Source organism: Sander lucioperca, chromosome 18, assembly GCF_008315115.2.
Source record: "Sander lucioperca isolate FBNREF2018 chromosome 18, SLUC_FBN_1.2, whole genome shotgun sequence".
Taxonomy (NCBI): Eukaryota; Metazoa; Chordata; class Actinopteri; order Perciformes; family Percidae; genus Sander; species Sander lucioperca.
The window spans coordinates 30,917,848-30,936,638 of record NC_050190.1 but is presented as its reverse complement, the minus strand read 5'-3'; the positions used below and the strand labels follow the sequence as shown (position 1 = coordinate 30,936,638).

The window sequence follows — 18,791 nt, the reverse complement described above, 5'->3', positions numbered from 1 at the left end:
TAAACTTAAAACACCTGTGTGCGTGTTCAGGGTCTGTAAGACCCAGAACCCAATTCTTGAGCGAATTTAAGACTTTCTAAGGCCTAAAATTTTGATTTTGAAATGTTAGACTTTTCAAGACTTTTTAAGACCCCGCGGAAACCCTGTGTAAAATAGTACCGTCATATCCTTTGGGGGAGGTGTCTCTTTGTCCGTGAACTTTGGGTGCGATGGCCCGTTTCCCGTACACTTGGTGGTTGTTACTGCCATCGAAGGCGCTGTAGTCAAAGCTGGTCTTGGAGTACTTCTCCAGCTCCTTGGCCAGGTTGGAGCGGGGCGTGCTGGTGGAGACATTGTTCTTGTAACCATACTGTGGATAGTCCAGTTGTTTGACAAAGCACATAGGCCTGGAAAATAAATGACGAGGTGGTGGAAGTTGGACCGAGGCACTCAATATTGCCCAGGGGAAGGAGAGGGGAACTTGGGGTTTGGTTAAAAAAATGGGCAGATGCAAGGGAAGGGGTTATGGTAATACTCTAGGGTTAGAATATGGAGAATGATGCTGGTAGATGGTAACGGTGGGTTGATTTAGAGTGTGGGGCATCCCTTTGATACACCATTGCATGGATGTTTTCTTCCTCCTGCTTTAGAACAAAATAACCCTTCTACAAGTGTTTTTCATGCCTAAACTATAAAAAAAAAAACAGTCAAAATTGAATTTCCACATTTCTTTTATTACACTTGCATACTTCTGATATGCTTTCATCATTTGATATGCATTTATATCCTCAATCTAAGACCAGGAAGAAATGAAATGTAAGATTGTATGCTGTTGATGTTCCGTTATATATAAAAAATAAATTACAATTACCTATGACTTTTCATCATAGCATTTTCATGACTATCAAAACAACTCTTATTCAAAAAGCTCTGCCTTTCGCTATGATAAATGAGGCCAATTTTGTTGGAATCTAATAAAACGATTTGCCTTCAATAGTGAGCACAGAAATGAACATGCCGTTTCCAGGAAGTATTCTCAGGGGACAGGAGAACATAAACATAAAACAAAAAAGGGGAGATTTCAAATCTCAAAAGCTTCACAAAATGCAGGTGCGGAAAAAGAACAAAACATTCCAACATGACTGAATGACAGTTCTCTAAATGGTAAGTATTATATCACATTTCAGTCAGTACAAAATGGAAATGGGTGTTCTTGTCCCAGGAGTACTACTTAAGGGGACCGGTGTTTTAACACAAACCCTAATCTTTTTTCTAATCTTAACTTGTCGTTTTGGCGCCTAAACTTAAAGGTGCAGTAGTAGCCTTATAAAACTAACTTTCTGTCATATTTTCTGAAACTGACCCTATGTTCCAGTAAAACTACATATGAAGCAGGTAATTTAAAAAATAATCTGGCTCCTCTGGCACCACCTACAGCCTGTAGTGCAATTTGCAAAAATCCACCGCTCCCTGTTCAGATGCACCAATCAGGGCCAGGGGGGGTGTCTAACTGCATGTCAATCACTGCTCTTGCACACGCATTCATTCTCCCTTTTGGGGGGAGGGGCTTAGGAGACCGTTTTGGGCTTCAGCAGAAAGGGGGGAGGGACTGAGAAGTTGTCGATGTTCAAATGTTTTGGCTAAGTCCTGGATCTTCACCATCCTACCTACGGCACCTTTAACTGTCGTCGTCACCGCAGGACAGTCGCCTTTTGTCTTCTAAACTCAACTGCAACGGCCGCTGAAACGACCATGACCTCACGGTGCTCCGTACCCGGCTCACAGTCACCTTTTCTCAGCTAAATTGAACTGTGGGTAGACTGTTAAACTTAACTGTCACGTGACCGGTCGTCACGTGACCGGCCGTCACGTGACCGGCCGTCACGTGACCGGCCGGCAGTTGCCATAATTTTGTAGTGTATCATACGAATTGTTGTGCATACGTTTTTGTACGATATTATACGAACCTGTTCATGAAAATGCAAGTTTTTGCAAGATATCATACGAACCCGTTTATGAGAATGCGTTGATCTACGTTATGTGCCGTCCATCTCATATTTTGGCTACCTCCAACAGAGAATTTCATCATATGTGATGTATATGAAAGTGAAGAGTGAATACTACCTTAAGACTCGGTCAGAGGCCTGGTTGGACTTGGGGCCGTCGCAGCCCTGGTGCTTCTCCTGGGCTTTGGCCAGCTTCTCGGCGGCAGCGATGGGACATCCGGAAAGACTGCAATCAGAAAGCGACTTAAGTTGCACATTGGAATTTGCATCTGAGACGCATTGTGATAGGTGAAAATGTTACATTGAATGCTGTAAAACATGTTTAACTTGTCAGCCAGTGCATATCTGTCTGTCAGCCAATGAATCCCAATGTCTACCAGTTTTAAAATACCTGACTATAGTTCAGAAAGTATTTGATTCAAATTCAAAATCATTAATTTTCATCACTTTAAACATTTATAAATAATAACACAATTGGCAACAGCTTGCCTGTTTCTGGTTGAATGGCTTGAAATTATTCTCAGAATAGATATTCCCATATGTACAAATGTGCATACAAATGTGCATGTATTTCCTTTAAAAACATGCTGACAAGACACACACTCACATACACTTGGGATCTACATCTACAGTATGTTCCGATAGCATTTGCAGCTGTAAAACTTCCTCCTGACAACTAACTAACCAAATGTGACACAAGTTCATGTTGTTATCCATAACCCCTATTATTCTCCATCCAGTCTGTCAACTGCAGTGTGCTGGGCCACGGTGAAAAAATGATCTTTGACAATGGCCTGAAGCCAGTATAGAGTTGTGTTCATGAGCACCTGTCATGAGATGTGCATAAGAGTGTGTACCAGGTTGGGAAGTTGAGGGGTATACAGTAGTAAATGGAGGTTTATATCAGCTCTTTCTAGTAAAAGTGAAAGTTTACTGTGCGTGCCTATTTTGCGCTGTAGCCGTGTCACTGAGCACAGCACGGAGGCATTCTGGTCCTCCCAGGTCTGCACCTCTCCTGTCACCCTGGCTGAGTGGCAGAAAGGTGCTAATGGCTGCTGCTATGCCCGACTCCCTGAGCATCTGCTGCAGGTGACACTCCTCTTTCACTGTCACCTCGCCCCGTCTGACAGCACTGGCAACAGCGCCCTGCTATTTCAGTTTCTCCCTCCAACCCTGCACCGGATAGATGCCATTTTTTGCCACGAGCTGATAAATAATTTATGCCGTGGAAGGTGTGAATTGCTGCATTCTAATCAGTCTCAGTTAGAACCATGGGATTGTTGAGCAGCTGAACTACTTTAATTGTATTCCCTTCTACCCAACATTATAAGAAAGAACTGTACTTATCCACACAGAAAATAATGTGTTGCAAAGACAAAAAGAATGGGTTTAACAATAACTAAACAAAAAGATGGCGTGGAAAAGAAAATTGAGGACGAAGAAATAATTTCAGAACAATACGCCATTAAAAGAAAGTCCCACTGTGAAAAAAAGGAGGGTGCGACATGGACAGTGCCAGTTTCATATGGGCAGGCTGTCACTTACCTTCTGTGGGAGTTTCTGTTGCTATTGACATGGCCACGTCCCGTGCAGCCAGGCGTAGGACACTTAAGAACATTCTCATACATAGCCACAACTTCACGCAGACAGGAGATAGGAGTGAAAGACAGGGAAGGTTAGGAGCCCTTTACAATCACGCATGAGCTCTATTAGTGTGTGAGGAGCTTGGCATTATAAACATCATTAAGAAATGAGCCTGTGTGAACTCAAATGACCTCTTCTTCATTTTAATGAACGCTAGTTTGAGAGGGCAGGCAAGGTTCCCAACCATATTGCTTCCACTTATCTAGCCTTTCAAATTAGTATTCATGGAATAGGGAACAGCCATGAATAAAAAGATGTCATTTAAGTTTAACAGGACAAAGCCAGCAAGAGACAGAAATGGAAAAGGAATTCTGGGCATGCAGAGAGCAGAGCAACCAACAGCTAGCAATCATGCAAAACACAAGCCTTCAATGACAGAAGCAGACGCATGGTATGAAACTCCTTGATAGAGTGTGCTTTGTTATCATCCGTAGGTTGTCAGGGTAGAGAGCGCAGTCTTCGATACCATTTACCATTAAAACAGTCCATAACTGTCTCAGATCCCCTCGGCAACCAGCCAATTAGATTAATGATCTACGGATGTCCGAGAGGAGCCGTTGGTGCACCGCGGACGCGGGGAAGGGTCGTCTGAAAATCCGTGGTGCGCAGGGCCAAACCCCATCGGCACCAGCTTCATCATTATCACCCCCTTAAACTTTAACCCCTCATCATCCTCCATCCCTTACATACTAATTGGCGTTCGGTGCAGGTAATTGGACAAAGCCTGCCACCTCAACATGCCACAAGCCAATACATTATGCATATCTCTGTTTTGCCCTGTCCTTTGCAAAGACACAGATAGAATGGCAAGAAATTCAAGCACTGCGCCTGATTCAGTGGGCACTGACATAACTATAGGGATGCTGAGAAAAGAACAATACAAGGAAGCAATGTGGCTCCAAATGCCTTGCATGTTGCAGAGGTAAATCACTTTCAAGACAAAAATTCTCATGTGAGCTGATTCAATATTTTAGCATTCTACAGAAAAGATTGCCACAATGAGCAAACAGGAACGGGAATAATGAATTTGAGATATAATTTAATCGTCATTTTTCACATTTCCCAAGGAACACTCTGGATGCACTGTGTGATTTCCCAATTAAATGAAGCCACTGCATTAATAACACATTGTCCATTCAGAACAGCAAATGTGTTAATCGGGGAGAGAGTCTTGCCCATAGCTGAATCCTCCCCACAGGCAGGCAGCTGTGTAGTATGTGTAGTATGTGTGACATGTGCTCGTCTTTACCTTTAAAGCGGTGAAGCAAGCAGTCTGCATGAGACTATTGACCACATATTGACAGTAACCTGGTGAGTGGCTGATAATGCAGAGACCTAGCGATAACTCAAGCCACCTAAAGCAGGTCACCTTCTGACTGCAACAAGACTGTGTGTGTGTGTGTGTGTGTGTGTGTGTGTGTGTGTGTGTGTGTTTGTTGCACTCTCAAGTATCCTTTTGAAGTCAAGGAAGAAGGACTGAAGATGAGGCCACAGAGATCAAGAAGAGAACTTTTTGTGATCCAAAGCATCCTGTGCAGTATTAGCGGTACAGTATCATTTCCCCAAAATGTCGGCCCGATCAACACAAGTGAGGAACAAGAGGAGGAACAGAGACATCGTATCCCAAAATCTCCAGTGACAATCAATCCAAGCCCATTCCAAATTCCATTTTGGGGCTCTTGATTCCCAGTCAAGGTCAGCTGCTCTGAGTCATTTCACATCTCTGGGAGACAAGTACATCTCAGGTTAGGGACCTTTGTGTGAGCGGTGCTCCACAGAACAAGAGTCATCTGTGACACTGCTGGTCTTTACAAGCCAGGCTTTAATGCTAACTAATTTCTTTGCCATTATTAAAGCCCTCTTTTATTTTGATTGCAGTCTGGGATCATGACAGATCATAACTTGATTTTCACGCTGCAGTTAATGAAACGTGTAAATGGGCTTTTATTGAGAAGTTTGCACAAGGTGAATGAGACTAAATAGCCGGGGTGAAGTCTCAATAGGGAAAACTCACTAGTCATTCAAGGCTAATGTTTATTGCCACTTCACTTGATCCGTGGCTTAGAGGTATGATGCAGCCCTTCCATTCAACAGAACTTAATTGAGCAAGGAATACAAATAAATGAATGGGGTTTATGGCATGGATGAGTGAGGCCGGCTCAGTGTTATCAAGGTCTGTGAGCATTTTCAATTTTTTGTGAAAAAAATAAAAAGTCAGACTCAATGAACGTTAAAACGCTAGACAAATTATTGTAATAAAAAAAGCATGGCATTTCACCTGGTCTCATCAGTCACACATTCAATAATGAACCATGCTGTGAAGAAGCATGCAACCCAAATATCCCCTACAATGATGAAACCAACAACAGTGGATGGGATTAGCATATTAGCTCTCAATCACTGCCAGTCAATCTAGTGGAGGACAAAGTCTCATACAGTCAAGTAAGTCACTGATTGACAGCTCGTGACCATCCCACCAATTGCTGCGTTGCCACTATTTGTGCATCAACAAGGCCTCATTTCACACCTCATCACCACGGAAACACTAGGCAGGCAATCCGCAAGCAAAACCACGGCCCCATGCAAAAGGTAACACGAGAAGTGCAGCTGTGACCCGTCTGGCCCGTCACTGAACCCCGCCCCCCCCGCTGAAATATCAAACACAGTCCCACAACAGCAAGTACACACACACACACACACACACACACACACACACACACACACACACACACAGAACGAGCCAGACACAGCAGTGATCACGGGAAACATGCCGATTCCTGAACATCAAAGAAACACAAAGGCCACAGGTTGGGTAAATATAAGCCAAAGCAGAGTTTGGCTGGTGTGTGACTGAAGTGCTTACTTTCTGGTGGCACCCTGTCTTTGTGCGGACAGCCGGACAGGCTCCGATGGTGGGGGTACAGGCCCGTAACGTGACCCGTTCCGTCACAGCCTGGTGTCGGACACCGACTTTCCTTCTTGTCTGCACGCGAAGCATCTGTGAGCAGAAAAATCATATTTAGGCGATCGCACATGACAAAATGCTGGACTGCTGCATGAGTACAACATGTTAGCGCATGTGGGGCTGACACTATGGCCGCCACATAACATCCGAGCTTTAAGGTGCAAAGAAATATCTCCCAGATGTCAAGTTACAAGAGAGTTAAAATGCCATAGGTGAATAACATAAAGTATATGACCTAAGGAAAGGCAGATATACAGCTGCATCAGTAAGGAACAGAAGAACTGAAGAACACAAGATGTGTAGTTTTGCTATTTATATTTGATATACAGTTTTAAGTATATTATATTGATTATTATAGCAATTTACATATCATTTCTATTTGTTGTCTATTTCTTTGACCATTCATCCATGCCATTCATTTAGAAAGTATGACCTCATGATGTGTTAATTTTAGCTTGATAGAAATATGTAAAATGCAGGACTTTTTCAGTTCATTTTAGATAAAGAATCCCTGACTTCATGTCCCCCCCCCCCCCTGCCCCCCTGCTCCCACTTCTAAAACCAAATGTACACCCTTGACCATTGCAAACAAAAACATTTGAATTTTAAGTGAATTTTATTTCTTATTAATGGGCCATTATTTGCTGCTGTGCTCATTTAAAGTAATAGAGTGAAGACAAAGATGCAATAACTGGCTTCCTGACAGATCTTTTGATCGTGAAGTGTGTTTACTATAATGAAATAGTGAAGATTTGTGAACTATTACTACTCTCTCTCTGTAAGTGACCTTCAACAAAAAGTGTTTCAGCTTTTAGTTTAGATTCAATTAAGAATTTATCATACTTCTCTTCATTAAAACCACTCATGCCTTCACATGACAGTTTGTTGAGCTGAGTGTGACAATGAGGGTTCAAAAAGCACACACTGCACGCACACACACACACACACACACACACACACACACACACACACACACAGCACACACACATAGTGCGTTTCACTATCTTTGTGGGGACCCGTCATTGACATAATGCATTCCCTAGCCCCTTACCCTAACCTTAACCATCACAACTAAATGCCTAACCTTAACCCTTACCCTCACCCTAACCATAACCTAATTATAATCCTAATCCTAAAACCAAGTCTTAACCCTCAAACAGCCCTTTAAAGTTGTGGGGTCCAGCATTTTGGCCCCACAAAGCTGTCCGGACCCCACAAGTATACTGTATTCCCAGTTTTTGGACCCCACAAATGTAGTTAAACAAGAACACACACACACACACACACACACACACACACACACACACACACACACACACACACACAAAATAAGATTGTCTTTCCCTTCCCAATACCTGGCTCTCCTATTTCTTTGAACCCCAGATCAGATATAATTTCCACCAGAAAGCAGCGATGCCAAGCTGTGCCAACTGGCATTGTTTCTGCAAATGTAACCGTCCACCTTTAAAACACTTTGACTCTCAAACGAGATCAAGGATTCTTCTTACAGTCAACATGCAATGTAGGACGCATGTTTACCTTACCATTTTTTATGGAAATTAGGAAAATTCATGAAGCAATGACATCCTTTAATATATTTTCACAGCTGAGTTACAGGAGTATAGAGCTGCATAGATTAATGGATACATCAATTAGTTGCTAACTATTAAATTAATCGCCAACTATTTTGATTATTGATTAATCGGCTTGAGTCAATTTTTATAAAAAGAAAAATCCTCTGATTCCAACTTCTTAAATGTGAATATTTATTTATTTTGTTTATATTTAATATCTAGTTTCTTCACTTCTCTATGACAGTAAAATGAATATCTTTGAGTTGGCATTTGACAAACAAGACATTTGAGGACGTCATCTTGGGCTTTGGAAAACACTGGTCTATTAAATGTCAGAAAATTATGAAAAATGTTGATCAAACAACTAATCGACCAAGATAGAGAAAATAATCGAAAGATTAATCGACTATGAAAATAATCGGTAGTTTCAGCCCTACAGGAGTATAGTGTTGTATCAGACTGTATAATCAATTTGGAGCCATTTGAGTGACAGAAACCATTATCTGGAACAAGCATTAGTAAAGTGGACAGGAGAGTGGCTTTTATCTCTCATGCCACAGAAACACAGACCACTGATTAAAGTTGTACAGGCCTGTGTAACTTAGTAGCTCCACCTAAGGCCTTTACTGACAAATCAAAATAAACCAGAGGTTGTGGAGTAAGAGTAAAGAGAAGAATAATCAAGTGAAGGGATCAGGAGGGTCGAGAAAGGACAAAATTGAGAGCACACCTACTCATACATTTGAGTCACCAAATGAAATCCCAAGTCTCATTCATCAGAAAAAAAGAGCACCTCATTGTCCTCTGTGGCTATCATCTGTTAGGGGCATATGAGTTTGGTACAATATTGCTATGTCATGTCTGGCTCTTCTGTCTGGCACCAGTGCAATAAAGGCATGTTGATACAGAACTTGGTCTGCATGTAAATTGTGGCTTCTTAATAATGAATTCTTTTGGGGCAGATTATTACATTGACTGTTAGTGTTTGAACAGTATGTTGGAAATAATTCTCCATTACCACACGCACAAACGCACACGTACACATACACATACAGTACGTGATGCCCGTGTGTTCTGCCTGTCCACGCTTCCATTGCAGAGAGTGGGAGCAGCCAAGTGGAAGGCATATTAGAAAGCAGGGGATATTGATTGTGGCTGGGGACGGTCTGCGCTTTGCATAGCAAATGCCCCCCATTACCATACCATCTCTGGTAATTAATGCGCAGTCAGTTGGCCTGCCGTTCGTTATCGGTCATTCTGATACTGTTGAATTTTCATCTCAGTCTCATGCTTCTCGTAGGGAGCAGGGCTCTTCTCTGAACCCCCCTCCTGATTCCCCCTCCCTCTCCATGCTCTGTTTCATGAGTCACACAGGAACCCTGGTCAACGAGTGTCTTCTACTATCTTACCTGAGGAAAGATGTTATCGTGACACAACTGTCTTTTGCGTCCTCTCATTATTCCAACATTTACCAGACACGGAGGCCATGGAAGGCTTTCAAAATTAACATTTGTGTGGCATTTAAGTCACAATATATACTGTACCTACTGTGAGTTGTGTGGCATTTAGGCTGTAATATAACCCTGCTGTGAATTAGCATGCTCCAATTTGTTGGTCTCATCTGATATCTTCCTTACGGGGGGAAATTATTTAACCTAAGTCTGAATATTGTTGCAGTCAAGGATATAATCAGAGGAATGATAATAGGTTAGTTAAACAAGGGAGCTTGAAATGAGAGCACTGTAAATGTCTGTGTGAGTGCAACTCTGTAGGTATACAAGCAGACATCCAGCACATCCAGTACACTGTATAACAATTGCCACTGATGGAATACTGCGGCCTTTGTACTATATGATTAGCCATATATATTTGTCTTACTTTGGTATCAGTATGTATCAATCTCAACGGTAGGTCATAAATGTCACCTAAAGCATGAATCCTTTCGAAAGGCAGAAGGCCTCTGTTTTGTAGCTGCCTCTCCCAAGTGGTTGCACAGGTTTAAAAATAGGCAGCTTTACCCCAAGCTGCATCGCAGGGATGAGATTTGCGGTCCTAACAGGCCGTGCAGATTGCCATTACTTATGCCTGACAAGCCTACCCTCTGATGTTTCCATGCTGGCCTATTTTAACAACATAAGCTGCTGCCGCTCCCGCTGCTACCGAGATGCGTATTTCCAAATTGGCTTTTCCTGGGGTTATAGTGAGGTTCCCAGAATGCATGTGGGCTGTCTAGTCTCCAGTACAGCATAGATAGAATACAGAGCCAAACAGTGGCAGACAAACATTTTTACCCAAGCTTGTTAAATGAGGTAAGCATGTCTACACTGAAGATATGGTTTCCATTTGGACGCTTGGTCTGCATCGGATCGTGTCTGTATTTAAAAGAACCACTCACCTTTATGGTAGAAAGGCTTCTTCATACCATCAGGAAGCCGGGCTTTACGCTCAACACCGTAGCCATGTCGCAGGCCATGGTCTTCATGGTTATACCTCACCCCGTCTCTCCTGGCAGCCTCGGTCGCCATTTTATCCCGCATTGCCTTTGCGCGTTCTGACTCTAGTGCAATGGCCTTCTCCAACAGGGACAGGTTGCCCTTTGTCATGTCAAACACTTCTTCCGATCGGTCCGACGTCACAGAGGCTGTGTCCTCATCAAAGTCCCGTAGGTTGGTGTGATATCGGTTGTCCTGCGCGCAACTGGAGAAGGCCTTGGAGCGCGGGCTCAGCTGCTCCTCTAGCTTCATGAGATTGTCCATGTCCGAATAGTTCCTATCAAGTGTTCGCCTGTCGTCTTGGCTATGGTGGAAATCCCCATAGCCGTGATGCTGGGGCTGTTGATTGGGATCCCCGCATGAAAAATGGTTTTGCTGCGACGGTCCATTTCGGTCAGTGGGTTTCGTTTCGCTTAGTTTCCGAGCCAAGTCGAAGCATTGGTTTCGTAGGCACTCCAGACTGCTTAAACACACTTCCTCGTCGCTGTTTTCTATTTGTCCATTGCTGTTGATCTTAACTTGTCCATTACCACCATTGTGTGCACTTCCCCCATTGTGAGTACAGTCGTTCTCGGCTGTACCGTCCTGAAACTCCTGTCCATCTAAATTGTCAGACAAAACTGCACCGTGTCCCTGTGCCAGAAGTTTAAGGGAGTCCACCGTCTCCCGGACCACATCACTGTCAACGTCCAAACTCAGATCACCCCTCTGTGTTTCAACCTGCTCTTCTTCTTCCTCTTCTTCCTCCTCATCCTCTTCTTCCTCCTCCTCCTCTTCTTCGTCCTCCTCATCCTCTTCCTCTTCCTCTTCGTCGTCCTCTTCCTCAGCGCTGTTAGAGGAGTTGCTGTTCATCTCAGATTCCGTCATGGCTCGGTTGGCAGCATCTTCTGCGATCTTGCCCAGGTTGAGGAGGGACTTGGCCACGAGTTCATCGTAGTTCTCGTACTCGTCATTGTTGTTGCTGTCCTTCTCCGTCGCCGGGCCAGATTTGGCATTGCCGCCGCTGCCACCCCTGCCGCCTCCACTATCGCCCTCGCCCCCCTCGCTGCCGCTCATCTCATCGTCCTCTGTTGGAAAGAAAGAGCAAACGTCTTGTAATTTCATTTGCGTCATTCTATTTTACTGGTAAATCAGATTTCTGGGCTTGGTCCATCTAAATTGGATAAGGAACTCTTTGCTTCCCCTAATAATTTACTTTGAGTGTCTTAACAGCAGCTTGTGTTCTGAATTGTGAATCAGCACAGGAAGTTAAATATAGCGGTCGGGGAAACTTCCAGAGAAAGATGGTCTGGTAAATGGGAATCTATGAAACCAGTGGATATATCTTTGGAAAGTCTGATTCTTCCCCTATTTCCTGGATGTCTTTACAATAAGATATTCACAGGTCTTATGATTAACAATATTACTGAAGAATTCTGTAAATAGCTGCAAATGAGATACAATTTTATTCATTGTTCAGCAGTGCGATTCAAAACACTGTGAGAAAGTCTTTGAATTAAGCTTTTTTTTAATTTTACACAATGAAGGTCTAAAATCTGAGAGAAATATGGAGTTCCATCTGCAACACGATGAACCCCAGTCAGTACCTATTCATCGTTTGCTAGTAAAGTTCTTTTTTCATTCAATCATCAGTATCTTTAGAATCCTTTTCACTGCCTAATTGATTCTGACAGGCTGCAAAAGGTTACTGAACCTCTTCTGTCAGTAATTTCAAGTACTCACTCCTGGAGCACTTCCAATCTCTCCTTTCACATTTCCACCCTGAGCCGCCAAGAGCACATTGCTCACGTTGGCGTCACATTTGCCACTTACATTCCTGCAGAGAAAATGAACCCAGAGGCCTCCGCCACACACAGATATGATAAACAAGAGTTTGACTTCTGGTGGGAACGAGTGAATCACAAGACAAAAAATAATGATCATAGAAGAAAAAAAAAAACAAAAAAAACAGTGTTATTTGTCGGTGATGAAATATTAATTATCGCCTGGCTCAAAGACTATCAAAATACACACAATCATGTGAATGTATTCATCAGAACAAAGTATGCATACAAAGACAAATCTGAATATTTTTCAACTATATCATTTGTACATAGACAAAACTAACACTCACACTGACTTTTCCTCACTTACTGTACATACTACACACACACACACACACACACACACACACACACACTCCAATCTAATGAGAGCGACACAATATCGGTGCTTGGGGGGTGAGGGCTTTAGAGCGGGAAGACGGAACAGTCACGAATGACCAGGCACATATTTTGACAGTGGAAGGCTTTTTACAGCAACCTCCTGCACCAGGGGTTTAATTTTTGAAGGTGTGAAACATGGCACAGGAAAGCAATTTGAAGAGCAATCAAGGTACACAAAAGAGATATGAAAGCGAAACAGATTAGGGAGGGAACAGAGAGACTGCCCTTCCCTGAATTGGCTTTGGATTAGCTACAGAGGGATGTGCATGCCACTGAGAAACACAGAGAAGCTCCAGAATGTCACCTCTATTACATTTAGGAGATTAAAATCTGCCCAGCGACCATCCAGTACAGCTGTCTTGAGGCAAATGGGGAACATGGTAATGATGCATACAGTAAGATTTTCCTGCCTTTTTTCGGGGGGGAAATTCTGCAAATTAAAATGCTGCTGCATCCGTCTATTCCAATAAAGCAAACATAATGAGAGCTCAATAATAAGAAGGATTTGGAGAATTCTTTAGGAAAGTGAATACCTTCCATTGACAACAACATGCACTGTGGTATGTCCATAGCACTTATAATTAAAAAAAAAATAAAAAACATGGTAATCAGCTACTACCCATGGACAGAGAGGCTGTTGACAGGCTGAAGAGACAGTGGCAACAGTCTCAGTGTTACGGCTAAGGCCTTGGCTGTGGGCTCTAATGAACACCAGTCTGTAGAGATTCACATTCTGAAAGAAAATAGGAGCATGGCTGCTGAGATGCCACATCAACACTTTGGGTGGGTAGAGCTATGTGCCAAACACACACTTCTCTCTCAGAGCTTCACTCTTAATTGGACTTGAAGGCACTGTCAGGTCCAATCTTGATGCGGGGGTGCAAAGCAGAATCTGCTGGAGAGAAACCTGCCAAATCTGGTCTCGGGCTCCTCCCGACGCGCCTTAGACCAGCTTTGGTCCCAAAACTAGATGATGTTTTTGTATCATGTCTTCAGGAAGGCATAATTAAAGTATTTAGGCTTTGATTGTCTACATATACTAATATTCTTAAGATTAAATATGTATCCAGGGACAGGCAACTAAAGTTTACTTTGTTATTACAAATGATTAGTTTGTTAGTAGTAGTCTTTCCAAAAAATAATCATGGCTCCAGTTTTAGCACTGGCAAAGGTCTTCTGGAGATGGCTTACACATTTCGGTGGGAAATAATTGCAAAGGAGGACCCTGCTGATTTTAGCCAGCAATTTAGATTTAGACTACAGCAGCAGTAAGCAGCAGTACAGTAAAGGTTTTGAAAATTAGTCAACAAGTCCTCCAAACCATACAACGATATAGGTTGTTTATTCCTACCCTCTAATAAGACCCACAGGAGCATTTTTTTTTTCGGTTGCGGTTTTAAACACGTTTTTAACATTGTGAAACGGTTGCAGTTTGGTTACATTTAGGCACAAAAACTACTTAGGTAAGTTAAGAAGAAAAACATGATTTGGGTTAAAATCATCTGTTACGTGACTTAACTTCAAACGGGACACTAAACCCGGTCTCCTGGGTGAAATTCCTGTGTTTGTTTGACCCATCCACCACCACAATCTGCCGGCAGCGTGCCTATGTTCCCACAGCCCTATGTTCCCACATTTCTAAGATTTTTTTCCAAAATTAGGCCCTATGTTCCCACATTTCCTTTTTCATAAATTTGTATCAGGTTTTAGCCCCCTAACCCTAACCCTAAAAAAAATTGTGGGAGGATAGGGCTTAAATTGAAGGGAAATGTAGGAACACAAGACCTAATTTTGAAAATGTCCTAAAAATGTGGGAACATAGGGCTGAACCCAATCTGCCACCTTATGTGGAATTTGGCGTTATTTACTTTGTCACCTTACTTGGCTTTGCTCCCGTAATAATTACCGGAGGCCACTAGAGGGCGGCACCACTATAAACGTTAATATGTGTCGTAATTGCTGCTTGAAGAAATGACCTATGTGAACGTTTTTCATGGGAGGACAGTCTCAAATTAGTTCATGTGAATAAAATGTGCAAATGAATGAATGCATGAATGAATGAATGAATGAATTACATATAAAAAAAAATAAAAATAAAATAAAATACAACCAAATACGCCACAAGGACTCTGAAGCGTGCTGGAAAGATTGTGGCTGACCCCTCCCACCCCGGACACAAGCTCTTTGAGCCTCTCCCCTCTGGCAGGAGGATGAGGTCCATCAGGACCAAAACCTCACGCCACATAAACAGTTTTTTCCCCTCCGCCACTAGCCTTATTAACAAGGCCCGGAACCCACCCTGACTCTCTCCAAACTTCTCCTCTGGCTCCTCATGCCACTGTACCTACTCTGCTGTAGCGTTCCTTTTTACTACTGTTTAACTTATTTTACTATTTATTTAAATTTATTTTATCGTTATTAATACATACTGTGTGTATATGTTTATACTTATATTGTTTATATTCTTTTTATCCTTCTTATATTTGAATGTGTGACATGCTCCAACAACACCATGACAAATTTCTCGTATGTGCAACGTACTTGGCAATAAAGCCCTTTCTGATTCTGATTCTGATTCTACTGTAGGAATAATACATTGTATGGCTTCAGCCATGCTGGATTCAGTATATGTTGCCTCAGGTCTCATCTCATTCCAATGGAAAACACAACCAGTGTTTGAACATCTATCCAACTGTCCCAAACTACTTTAGTCAGCCCATCAAAAATGGAAATACAAACCACAGATATACAAATGCAGCACTTGAAAAAATGCTCAGATTTTTGAATAGCTAAAGAAATGTTTAAAGAAATTGTTGGACATACGGAAAATATGTTTATTTTGGTTTCTGGTGGAGAGTTACATGAGAAGATTGATATCACTCTTTTGTGGTATTGATGTTGTTCTTATCTAACTCTTAGCCAGAAAGCAAACGATATTTGTACGTTTTCTCCCTCTTTTACTTACCCATGTACCTGTGTGTTCCTCTCGGTATACGTGTTTACTGCTGTCTGTGTTGTATTTCAAATTGTATTTTGTGTCATTTAAACTGTATGTATTTCTAATATATTTTATTTTCTAGCCCTCCTTCCTTCCTTCCTGCCACTGTAAATAAGAACCTGTTCTTTATGACTTGCCTGGAAAAATAAATGTTAAAAAACAAAAACAAAACAAAAACAACCATGTTTCCTGAACTGTCAAAGTATTCTTTTAAAATAAAAAAATAAAAAAGTTGTTCTAGTGCATTCGGTGCATTTTAAACATCTACCCAATGTGTTTTAGTACAATAGGATGAGAAAGCGATCTCACCTTGCCCTTGACTCTGCTCTCCTTCCTCTTCTCCCTCTTCATAGTCCACCTCCTCTACCGCTTCCTCCTCTTCCTCTGCCTCCTCCACCCTCCCATCATCAGCCTCTTCCTCCTCTTCTTGCTCCACTTCTACCTCCTCTTCCTCTTCTTCTTCCTCCTCTTCCTCACCCTCTCCATCCCCTCTGTCCACCTCCCCTTCTTCATGCTCCATTTGCTCGACATTGTAGTCCATGTAGCCTTCCACCTCCTCTTCTTCCTCTTCCTCCACTTCTCCCTCTTCCTCCTCCTCCTCCTCTACAGCTCCTTCCTCCTCCTCTTCCTCCCTGTCGTCCATCTCCTCGGTTGCGTCCGTCTCGTAGCACTCCTCCATGGTGGAGTTGTCCATGTCATCTAGGTAGGTGCTCCTCTTGGGGGAGGTTTCCAGGGTGTGTCTGTCTAGGCTCTTTCTCTTCTTGGCCAGGGGGCAGCCGTACACACTGCAGAGGAGAGATAAGAGGGCAGCCGTTAGCTGTTAGCCTCACCTGGCCAGAAATGCTAATCATTTTGCAATCAGGCCTCTGTGTTAAAAGGTGCCGTGGTTCACAAACTAGAATACAACGTGCAAAGCAGCAATGGAAAATGGGCCTCTTACTGCGCAGGAAAGCAATGCCTCTTACGTTCTTCTGCTGGGAAAAATATTAAACTTTGCTTAACCGACCTTAATTAGACATACTCATTAACTATTGGGCAATTATAATAAAATGCTCCATTTCTTCTAGAAAACAGTTACAGAGAGACACAATCTCTCTCTTTGAAGCAAACAAAGCAGACGATTCAGTTTATTTTCACATTCATGTATATTAAGGTAACATCAGTTTGTTCTAGGGGGTGGGGGGATGGGGGGAAGACAACCTGTAGCCTGATTAATTGAATCTAGTCAAGGCACCTCAGGTTTTAATGTATTCTCTGGCTCCCCGCGGCAGCGGGGGGACAGGTCCTAATCTGATAATCTGATAATCTGTGTATTCGCTCAGGCTATTGATCACAGGAGCTTAATCCATTTCACTCATCAAACCTTTGAGAGCCCAGAGCTGCTACCTGCCCCCCCCCCCCCCACCCCCCCCCACCCCCAATGTAAGCTGCATGTGCGTTACTTTAGAATGCGTTCTGCTGTTTGTACATTTATGTGTGAGTGTGAGGCTGTGTGCACACATTTGGACAAAAGCGCCCACACGGTCGGAATTATGATGAGTTCTGCAGAGTGTTTTGGCCATCAAATAAACCCCTTGTCCAGGCTGGAGTGTAAGAGAGCTAAACATGCTTTGGGCATGTTCACTCAGCTGTGAAATATCCCTGGCTCCTATTTTTACAACCACTGGATGTTTCCCCGGCTCTGCGCTACTTAGAGTCGCAGGAGCCGGAATAGGGGGGGCAACTTTTTGTCCCCCAACTTTAAGGTGTTATGGTAATAAAATGGTAACGTCTAAGCCGGGCATTACCGTCACATGCCTCTCTCATGGCCAGGCTCCCTTTGCGCACCTGTGGTGCACTTTGAGAACCCATTATTATAGGTTGGTGCATTCGAGGCTGTGAAGATCATGGCTTATCACATTCACTACTTTCACCCACTCTAATCACAGAGCACTCCCTGTCATGATGACGCACTGACAGTTTGGGAATCCTGAAGAGAGTTTTCCTCAAAGGAAACGTATTGTTATCTGAGACGAAAAATCCTTTTTAAACTTTCGTTTTGAACCTGAACAATCTTAATCATGTTGCTCATCACAGCCACACATCTACCTGTGCTATAATTAAAAATGGGGAACTCCAGGAGACATTTTGGCCAGCCTCGTTTAAGAAGAGATGACTCACGCAGCTGTCCCTGGTGTTTAGGATGGAGACGTCGGGTGAAAGACTGGCAGGAACACGAGGGAGTTATAAGCGGAGCGAGAATTTCTAAGTGATTCACAGTTTTTCGTGGAGCTGTGTGAACTGTTTCGTGTCAGTCTCCAACATGCCTGCAGAAGAAACTGTGTAGAATAATTAATCAAAAGACATGTTTGATGTGCACATATGCACCAGGGTTCTGGGTTATTTTACAACAGTTAGATGCTGCGGATCTGCCAAGCGTAATTGTGGCTTGACAGTGTGCAACATCACTCCAGGTGACGGCAGTATAGTAGGTGACTGAGGCTTGATTTATGGTTCTGCGGAGGCTAGGGTTGGGCATCGTTTGGATTTTAACAATTCTGATTCCAATTCCGATTCTTCCTTTTGATTCCGGTTCTTATCAATTCTCGATTCCGATTCTTTGAGGGGTGGAGTTGAAATGGGTCACATGCCTATTTTCACAAATAAGAGGAACGTTTTATTTTGATTCAATGGTGGTTTGCAGTTTTACGGGGCTTTTTCAATGTAAAATAAAGCCCCACTAGAGCGCTGCTTACTGTGCTCCAAGGCTGCAACACAACAAGCGCCTGGCCGCTACGGAAACCAAAACTTGTGCATGTTAAATTGGGAAGCGATGATCAAATTTGAAACCAAATCCTCTAAACGATTCCAAGTAGGAATCGGTTCTCGATACCCAATCCTAGCGGAGGCTCCACGCAGAGCTTTCACCATTGCCTACGTAAGTGGCCTG

The 18,791-nt window shown here is 42.9% G+C and overlaps 1 protein-coding gene across 11 annotated transcripts in view; it reads right to left on the bottom strand.

Moving 5' to 3' along the window:
• Nucleotides 1-18,791, bottom strand: part of myt1lb (myelin transcription factor 1-like, b) — a 110,061-nt gene that overhangs the window by 21,100 nt on the left and 70,170 nt on the right. For 9 of the 11 annotated variants that reach the window (XM_035994644.1, XM_035994643.1, XM_035994646.1 and 6 more), the window contains exons 5-10: nt 16,172-16,647; nt 10,564-11,727; nt 6,493-6,627; nt 3,531-3,621; nt 2,104-2,211; nt 160-386 (exon numbers count right to left, since the gene is read on the bottom strand). In XM_035994644.1, the coding sequence (XP_035850537.1) occupies nt 160-386; nt 2,104-2,211; nt 3,531-3,621; nt 6,493-6,627; nt 10,564-11,727; nt 16,172-16,647 (2,201 nt within the window). The remainder of the gene's footprint in view (nt 1-159; nt 387-2,103; nt 2,212-3,530; nt 3,622-6,492; nt 6,628-10,563; nt 11,728-16,171; nt 16,648-18,791) is intronic. The other 2 variants (XM_035994647.1, XM_035994650.1) reach the window with 2 other exon arrangements.